This window comes from Tupaia chinensis, unplaced genomic scaffold (genome assembly GCF_000334495.1).
Source record: "Tupaia chinensis unplaced genomic scaffold, TupChi_1.0 Scaffold143748_1, whole genome shotgun sequence".
In the NCBI taxonomy this organism is placed as follows: Eukaryota; Metazoa; Chordata; class Mammalia; order Scandentia; family Tupaiidae; genus Tupaia; species Tupaia belangeri.
The window spans coordinates 133,181-142,613 of NW_006203597.1; the positions used below are offsets into that span (position 1 = coordinate 133,181).

Consider the following 9,433-nt stretch of genomic DNA (forward strand, 5'->3'; position numbering starts at 1 on the left):
AGGAAAGAAGAACTAAAATTATCTCTGTTTGCAGATTACATGACTGTAAACATAGAAGACCCAATAGTATCCATAAAAAAAAAAAAAAAAAAAAACTTCTCAAAGTAGTAAATGCATAAAGTGGCAGGATACAAAATTAACTTACAAAAATCTACAGCATTTCGTGTACAAACAACAAGCAGACAGAGACAGAACTGAAGAATTCCATTTACCATTGCCACACAAAGTATAAGATACTTAGGAATAACAATAACCAAAGACCTCTACAAGGAAAACTATGAAAACCTTAAAAAGGAAATTGAAAAGGACACTAAAAAGTGGAAGGATATTCCATGTTCTAGTATTGGCAGAATCAATATAATTAAAATAGCAATCCTACCCTAATTAATCTTCATGTTTCATGTAATCCCGCTAAAATTACAAGAGACATTCTTCACAGGTCTAGAAAAGACAATCATAGAATTTGTCTGGAACCATAAGAGACCCGGTTTTGTTAAAGCCATCCTGTGCAAGAAAACTGGAGTAGGTGGCATCTCACTCCCTTACCCCAAAATAAATTACAAAGCTGTGATCATCAAAACAGCGAGGTATTGGCACAAAAACAGAAATGAGGATCAATGGAACAGAGTAGAGACCTCAGAAATAAACCCCAAAACATACAGCCAACTCATCTTTGACAAAGGGTTCCAGTCAATCTAGTGGGAAAAGGGAAACTTCTTTAGCAAATAGTGTTGGAAAAACTGAGTATCCACCTGCAGAAAGATTAATCTGAATCCCTATTTTCACCATTAATAAAAATCAACTCAAAGCGGATCAAAGATCTAAACCTAAGATCGCAAACTATAAAACTACTAGTGGAAAACACTGGGGAAACTCTGGGAGACACTGGGGTAGGCAAAGATTTCTTAAGCAAGACCTAAAAAGCACAGGCAACAATCCCCCAAATAGACAGGTAGGGTTACATTAGATTAAGGATTTCCTTCACAGCGAAGGACATTGTAATCAGTGTAAATCGACAACCCTCAGAATGGGAGAGAATTTTTGTTAACTCTGCCTCAATAAGGGACTGGTAACCAGAATACACAGGGAACTCAAAGCAGCTTACCTGGAAGAAAATGATTAACCCAATTAAAAGATGGGAAAAGGAGCTGAATAAACAACTCTCTAAGGAAGACATACGAACAGCCAAAAAGCATATGGAAAAGTGCTCAACATCTCTCACTGTAAGGGAAATGCAGATCAAAACTACAATGAGATACCACCTAACCCCAGTCAGAATGGTGAAGATTAAAAAACAATAATAATGGTAAGTGCTGGAGGGGATGTGGTGACAGGAAAACACTCCTACACTGTTGGTGGGAATGTAAATTGGTCCAGCCACTGTATAGAACAATATGCAGGTTCCTCAAAGACCTTCTAATAGAGCTACCATATGATCCAGCAATTCCACTCCTGGGTATCTACCCAAAGTACAGGAGAGCACTCATTCAGAAAAGTGCTTGCACAACTATTTTCATTGTAGCATTATTCACAATTGCTAAGAATTGGAACCAACCCAAATGTCCACAAACTGATGAATGGATTGAAAAATTGTGGCACATATACTCCATGGAATACTATTCACCCACAAAAAAACAAGGCCCTGGGATTTGATAGGAAGTGAACGAATATGGAAGATTTGTTGCTAAGTGAAGCAAGTCAGGCTATTAAAGAGAGACATAGTATGTCTCCACTTAACATATGCCAACTGCATTCTATGGTAGAGACTGAAAGACTGGAGAACATAAAAATATTAAAAACTGTAATGGACACTAGAGACGAAGTGGAAAGAGAGTGTGGGAGGGGAAAAGCATAGGAAAGGAAATTTTGGGGAAGACGGAGAGGTAATATGCTTGTGGGACACAGATTACATTTTTTATCTGTTGATGAGGATGTGTATAATAGTCTCAACTGGGCTGGACTGAGGTGTATATCATGCTGAGTGTATATCATGCTGGGTAGTCTCTTCACAATCTAAATTATGTATAGTAATTTAATGTATGACTAATAAAAAATATATATTTTTAAATTCTATAATGACTCCTTGTATATGAAACTGTAGGAAAAATAAATCAATGTACAGAAAATAGATCAGTTGTCGGACTCATCTGAGAAGTATTTCATGTTGGGTAAATTCTCTTTACAATCCAAATGATGTATTGTGATTGAATGTTTAAAAATAATAATAAAGAGAATTTTAAAAATAATAATAATCTGACAAAAATAAAAAGCTATTTGCTGCTGATGATGTGGATAATAATGCCTTTGTCTTGACTGATATGCATGGTAATTGTTCTGGGAAAAAGAAATGTTATACACTGTAAAGAATCACATGAGTAAATGTAATATAAAAATAATAAAAGGTTTTAAAAAATACATTGAAAAAAAACTACACACCAGGTACATGTGCATGTATGCCCAGAATCCTGAGAATAGGGGAGAAAGGACTGTGGCATGGCCTTTCCCCATGGGGGATAATTTCTCACTTTCTGTCTCTCTGGTGAGTGCACATCCCCAATAGCAAAAATCTTTCTTAAAAAAAAAAAAAAAAAACAACTCATGCTGGGCATATGTGCAAGGGGTGATTTCTTTTTATTGTCTGTCTCTGTCGGTGAGTGTGTGTGCCCTATAGCAAAAATGTCTCTTAAAAAAAAAAAAGGAAACATAACAGGTGTGTGTGCATGAGTACATGCTCAAAATTCTGACAGAATAGGAAAATAGAGAAGGGATTGCAGTGTGACCGCACCCCACTGGGGAGTGATTTCATACTGTCTCTCTCTCTGGCAAGCACATATGACCTCTGAACAAATAAACTCTGTGGTTCAAGTCCCAGACTCATTAGATTATAAAATATGCCAGGCACATATGTATACATGCCCAAAATCCCAACAGGAGGAATGGAGAAGAGAACGTGGTGCAACCATGCCCCATAGAGGGGTGCTTTCTCCCTCTCCGGTAAGTAGGCACATGTGCCCTCTGAGCAATTTAAAAACTACGTATTAGTTTAGCATGTGGTTAAGGCAGGTGGATCCCACATGGCCAACTGTGCTGGCCAACTGCATGATGAGTCCTGGACCAGCAGCTAGAAAAACACTCTGGGCATGTGTGTGTGTGCCCAAAATCCTAAGAGGAGAATGGAGAAGGGACTGTGGCATGATCATCTATCCTAAGGGGTCATTTATCACTCCATCCATCCCTCAACCCCCAACTCTCTGACAAGTACACACATCCTATAGCAAAGTATTTTTTAAAAAATTAACACTGATTGGGACCAGTAGATGATGTAATGATTATGTTGCCAGTCTCCCACATAGTTGACCATGGTTCGAGCACCAGATCTGGCGACCTAACACTCATGCTAGGCACATGTGCATGCATGCCCAAGATCCTGAGAGGAGAATGGAGAAGGGACTGTGGCGTGGCCATCCCCGCTGGGGGGGTGATTTCTCGATTTCTGTCTGTCTCTTTGTGTGTCTCTGGCAAGCATAAATGCCCTGAATCTCTAAAATAAATAAATAAATAAATAAAAATAAACACTGATTATTTTATCACCAAAAACAGATCTTTCCATTTTGAAAGAAAACAAAGAACTTTAAGCCAAATACCTGATGGAGTGATGGACACAAGGTATTCACTGACCCACAACTGCCAGCTAAACCTCAGGCAGCTGGTGGCCCTCCTGGGAGTTCTGGAACACCTTCAGAGACTACTCTAGTTCCTGCTCCTAAAGAATGAAGATAAACTGGCAAGAGAGCATCAAAGGTCTTTATTCAAGAGCATCTTAGAGAAGACTCAGTCCTCTACAGGGAAACACATCCCCTCTCTTTCCACAAATATCTGCCTTTCCAGGTTGCAGTTCAATGCATGCAACGGGATCATCTTAGATGTACTTGTACACAACCTTTGAGGGCACAGTTTGGAGGTGGAGTCGCACAGGACACTTGTAAAAGTGGGATAGCAGAGTCTCACTGTAACCCACAAGGAAGTAGAGCTTATGCACAGGCAGCTGCCTCAGGACTAACGCACAGATCTCCACATGGTTAGCCCGGCGCTTCAGGACCACTTGGTCAGCCAAGCAGCCAGGGAAGGTGCCCAGCATGAACTTGCGAAGGAAGACATCCTCCACCGTTCGCTCTGCAGCATGGTCCTCCCCATCCAGGTTCCCTGAAGACAAAGGACACAAAAGAGTCAGCCTTGATAACCTAGGGCCTGCAGAACTCCAAGGTTAGCATCCAACAGCACCAGACACTTAATTCCACCCCTCACTCTCAGCTTCTTCACTTTCTTTTTACTAATGAGACCAGAATAACACTTTAAAATTTGGAACCAGCAGATGGTGTAATGGTCACGTCGCTGGACTCCCACATAGTCGACCGCAGTTCATGTCCTGGACCTGGCGGCTTAAAACTCACGCCAGGCATGCATGCTCGCCTGCCTGAGATTCTAAGAGGAGAATGAAGGTGAAGGGATTGTGGCGTAGCAATCCGCCCTGGGGGGTGATTCCTTGCTTTCTGTCTGTCTCTCTGGCAAGCACACAAATCCTATAGCAAAAATCTCTCTCTTAAAGGAGGGGCTGAGGCCAGAGCAGTCACCCAGTGCAGGTGAGGTCCCCAAGCCCAGCCCCATTCCCAGTCATTCTGGGCTGCTTATAGATGTACTGGTCACTCCAGGGCTGGAAGGATAAGGCCAGAAACAATGATTCTTTTTCTTCTTTGTTTTCTTAAAGACAGGGTCTTACCATGTACCAATATTCCTGCCTCAGCTTCCCAGCTGGGACCATAGGCATATACCATGCCTTCCAGCTCTTTTTTGGACAGGGTCTCAGTTACCCAGATCAGCCTTGAGCTCGCAATCTTCTGCCTCAGCTTTCCAGTCTTTGGGATTACAGGCCCACCTTTAGGTTGGACCAGGAAATGAACACAGGACTCCCATTTAGTCCTACCCTGCAAAGCAGAGTCTTAGTAGCATGTACCACCACAACTGGGCCCATAAGCTATATGTTGAGACTAGGGACTCTCCTGAGCCAGAGCCATGGCCTCCACCAAAAGATTTTCAGTGTGGAACCTGGAACCCCTATAACCCACTTGGGGAAACTATTAGAAAAATCTCCACACCCATACCCAGATCTAGGAACCAGTCAGTGGAAAAGTGGGGGCCAGAATCTGTATTTTCAGTAAGTTTTCTGGATGCATCTCAAATATTCAAGTTGAAAACCCTTATGCTGAACAACACAGTTGACTCCCATCAGTTTATAGAACTTCTGTAAAGTCTCTTCAAACACTGAATTACCAAACACTGGGCCATTGCTCCTAGGGAAAAGCAGGGTTAGGTTTTTGCGAGCCTTTGGTCACAACACTTGGTGAACAAATCAATACATAACCTAGTTTCAGGCGTCTCTGACTATGTTTAAGGACACCTTGTACACAGTACTGGTCCATTAACACTGAACTCTCAACCAACAGCACAACTCAAGCCTGAACAAGGCTCACCTAAGCATCTTCCCCATAGGGAAGTCATTGCCTTCTTGTCCTCAGAACACTAGACAGGACTTCAGAACTACAGGCCATTTTAATCAGCAAAATCACCAATAAGAAGTACGAAAGTGCAAAAAATGTGGCACTGGAGCACAAAAATACACTTTTTAGAGCAAGAGAGATGAAACAGGTAGGGCCTTGTCTGGGAAAATGCACGTTAGGCTCCTTGCTTTCTGTTGTCTCGGAGTGACTTTGAACGCCCTCATATTGTTAATTTGGTATTATAAACATATTCTAGACAGAATTTGTGAATACAGAATCCGTGAATAAAGAGGATGAGCTGTACCTAAATGTAGAGAAAACATGTGCCCTAGAGAGAAACTGCATAATCTAGAGTGCACTCTTGGGGGTTCTGTGGGGGCCTCACCCGTGCCACTGCCTCTGAGCCACTCCACATCCCAGTAAGTTCTACGTAATGCGACCCTGCAGTCATCCGTAGAAGTACGAGTTCCCGCTCAGCGGGGTCCCCCTCTCTCCCCTGGTGGAAGGGCCTACTTGGTCTCACCTGTGTGCAAAGACAGCCAGCCCTTGCGGTGAGCAATGTGGTGCGGTGGGTGCGCCTCCTCGTAACTCACCGGTTTGTCCCCCTTGCCCACGCGAACACGGGCCGCCCGGTTCTGGGAGAGTGGAACGGAAAGTGAAACCCGCGAGCCGGCCACGTTCGGTTCCGATCCCTGACTCCGACCTCCGATCTAGCCTCGCGCAAAGACTCCCGACGCCGACCCCTGGCCCCAAGCTCGATCCTCAGCCCCGCGGTGCGCTCCCCAACTACGCGCAGCCCACCTTGGCGCAGACCGCGGAGGTGTGCAGGGCGCGCCAGACACAAGGCAGCTCCCGGCTCCAGGACAGCACCTGTGATAGGAGCAGGCGTAAGACGGAAGCTAGAGACCCTTCATGTCTAGCTACCCACTCAACCCCCGCTGTCCCCAGCCGCCGTCACCTGCTTCAGGTCCCGGCCGCACACGGGCGCTGCCATCTTGGCCGAGAAGCGAGCGTGGGACGTGCCACAACCCTGCGTAGCAGGGTTCGCGGACCAGACCAATGAGACCAGGCGGGTTGCGAGCTCGGGGGCGGGTCCAGACAGAGCTGGGGGCTTGGGGGTGGGCCAGGACTTCAGGGGCGGGGCGAGGCAATAGGATTGCGGAACTGAAGGCCGGGGCGAGACAATCCCGCCCCGAAGCCTCTGTGGGTGGATTCGAGCCTCCGAGCCAGGCACGGGAAGGGGCGGCACCTCTGGTGGGGCGGGGCCGGACCTTAGGGATTGGGCAAGGTAGCGAGCTTGACTGGGTCGAGGGGATCTGTGAGCCCTCCGGGGCTCTGCTTGGGTCTCGGCTTGCCTCCGGTCGCGGGTTCAGTGTCTGCCGGGGTGCAGGTCAGTCCGGCCCTTGAGGGCGCTGCTAGCTGGCAGCGGAGCTGGGGCCCCTCTGCATTTCCTCTCTGCCTGTCTCGGAAGGCCCGGAAGTGGGCGGCCGAGCGGAGGTCCAGGAAGCCAGTGAGCCTCGGTTTAGCGTGTAAGTCGGGCTCTTGTCCACAGAGGGAATGTATTTCGGGTGGAACTTCACTAGCTCTTGCAGGCGAGTTGCACAGCAGGGAAGCCTGCCACGTGCGACCAAACCCGGCGGCCGCCCAGAGGACGGCGGGAGAGCAAGAGGACCCACAGGTCACCCAGACCCCAGGAAACCAGCAGCCTAACCCTAGAGGGGATGTCAGCTCTGCACATCCAGGACTGACTGCGTTGACACAACGGCTTTGGAGCCAGCCGGCACGGGACAGTCTCGATACTTATAGGCCTCAGCTTAATTATATGTGAAACAGGCTTTCACAGTAACTCTGAGCTGGTAGGACCAGAGTATTTAATGAGTGACAAGACGCAGGCAAAGACACCAGCCATTGCTCCTCTCAAGGAGCTTCCCCTTAGGTCTGCAGTATCTCCCAGGGATTTCAAACGGACTTGGATTTTTCCAAGTACAGTACCCGTTTGGGTGGTTGAAGTTCCCTGTAGCTACCCAGTGTTTATTATCTTTGGTTATACCGTATGATGCTCCAAAATAAGGTTTCAGCTGGTTCCTTCACTAGAGGAAAGGTCCAGATGGGTGATTTTGCATGATTAAAGTAATTTAAAATGAGGTATTTAATCCATTAGTGTTAATTATTACATGGTTTTAACTCACCAGTATAAGCATTTTAAGGGGCTTAGTTCCATAACCTCCTTCTGGTATTTGATGCACTTTGCTTCTCTCATAAATCCGGAGGAGCAGGCAAGATTTCCCAACTGTGCAGACTGAAAGATGGATGGTCCAAGACTCACCTGAGGCTACAGAACTAGTCAGTACTCCACCTTCTTATTCCCATGGTTCCAGGGTATTGCTTGGTGGAGGGGAGAGTTCAGACTATTGGGACTGAGAATGAATGGCCTGGGTGTCTGTGACTTCTAACTGTCCTTCAGGGGCTGATGATGGACCAAGCTATCAAGACAAGGGCCCCCTCGCCCTGGCAGGGTCTGACACAGAGACAGGGATATACACACCACAATAAGGAGGGCCCAGAAGTTGCTTTCACATTCTGAGAACAGTAGTTCCCAACCCTGATCACTGAGTAAAATCCACGGGGCTCCACACCATTCAGGAGCAGGCAGACCACTATGCTTTTTGTAAAGGCCCCTTAGGGACTTGTTTCAGCTGGGCTTGAGAAGCAGTGTCAAATTCAGTTTATTTAGGGGCTCCTACACCTGTAACTGCAGAAGTCCTTCAATGGGGCAAGCTACTGGACCGTCTTTCCACCCTATCCTACCCAGGGTCTTAGAAGATAATGACAGTTCTCTGGGGGGACTGTAAACACCAAGCCTACCACTCGTGGGCTACAAAGGAGAGGTGGACCCACTGACCCTGGACTTGAGATTGTCCAGTTAGGTCCACCATAGCCACCACCAGACAGTGCTCCAAGGATATGGCCCATCTGCAGTCCTAGAACACAGCCCAGCCTACACAAGGTGCAGCTCCTGGAAAACATGGCCTCCAGCCTCAGGCTGTAAGTTGCCAAGACAACTCCACTCTCCACCAGCCCTTTACCAAGGACTCATCCTAACTAGTACTGCCTACACTCCCCACTGCAGAACCTGTTTTCCATAACCCACTCCTTCCTTGCTGAGGTACAGGGAGAAGGGGCTGGGTTCATAGAGCAGATCTCAGGCTGGAATTATTCCCTCAGCCTGCTGTCCTGAAAGCATCACGTTGGGAAGCTGGAAATGCTTGCTGCCTGACTGAAAAGTCTGGGCTAAAGCTAAGAACCTGAAGGAGCCAAGTGGGGCTTGGAATAGATGGAATCTGCCTTAAGGAAAACAGGATGGAGGAATGAGCCCAAGAACACCATCCATTCCCCAGTTCTTAGAAACTGCTTAATCTGGAATAGGGGCTCAGAATTGGAGGGCAGAAAGGCAATTAATTACACTGTGGTGACCTAGGACCAGAGTCCTCAAGTGGGTCTTAAGTGGAGGTGGCACCAGCCTCAGGGGTTAGGGTCTGGACGTGTAGCCAGCTTTGGGGGAGAGGTATGCCAGAGTGGGCCAGCACCCAGAAAGGTAGCAAGAAGCCTCCTTGGACTGAAAAGAGCAAGGCTGAGAGGATAGGACCAGGGCTCCCTTCTGTAGCCCTGACAGTGTTCACAAAGCCACAGTGATGCCATTTTGTTGTCCTGGAAGAACTTGGGATAGGCTTATGGTCAAGTAATGTATTATTGACTCTGGAAGAAATTATTTTCATTTACTGGGCTTATTCTCCATCTAAGGAGCTAGAGTAGCTGCCAGAGAAGGCCACACTGATACTGATTGCCTCACACCAGCTCTACCTGGTTCTGTATCTCAG

The 9,433-nt window shown here is 46.7% G+C and overlaps 1 protein-coding gene across 1 annotated transcript; it reads right to left on the bottom strand.

Moving 5' to 3' along the window:
• Positions 1-3,786: 3,786 nt before the first annotated feature.
• Positions 3,787-6,915, bottom strand: MRPS24 (mitochondrial ribosomal protein S24). The gene is made up of 4 exons (XM_006164874.2): positions 6,514-6,915; positions 6,357-6,425; positions 6,079-6,190; positions 3,787-4,203 (listed from the first exon to the last, which is right to left on the bottom strand). The coding sequence occupies exons 1-4, from the start codon at positions 6,547-6,549 to the stop codon at positions 3,920-3,922; spliced, it is 501 nt and encodes a 166-aa protein (XP_006164936.1). The 5' UTR covers positions 6,550-6,915; the 3' UTR covers positions 3,787-3,919.
• Positions 6,916-9,433: the final 2,518 nt, after the last annotated feature.

Excerpts from the sequence above, each read along its gene's own strand:
- MRPS24 (XM_006164874.2), bottom strand. The coding sequence starts at position 6,549 with ATGGCAGCGCCCGTGTGCGGCCGGGACCTGAAGCAG. Across the intron at positions 6,426-6,513 it reads GCGGCCGGGACCTGAAGCAG|GTGCTGTCCTGGAGCCGGGA; the intron begins GTGACGGCGGCT and ends CTCCTATCACAG. Across the intron at positions 6,191-6,356 it reads CCTCCGCGGTCTGCGCCAAG|AACCGGGCGGCCCGTGTTCG; the intron begins GTGGGCTGCGCG and ends CCACTCTCCCAG.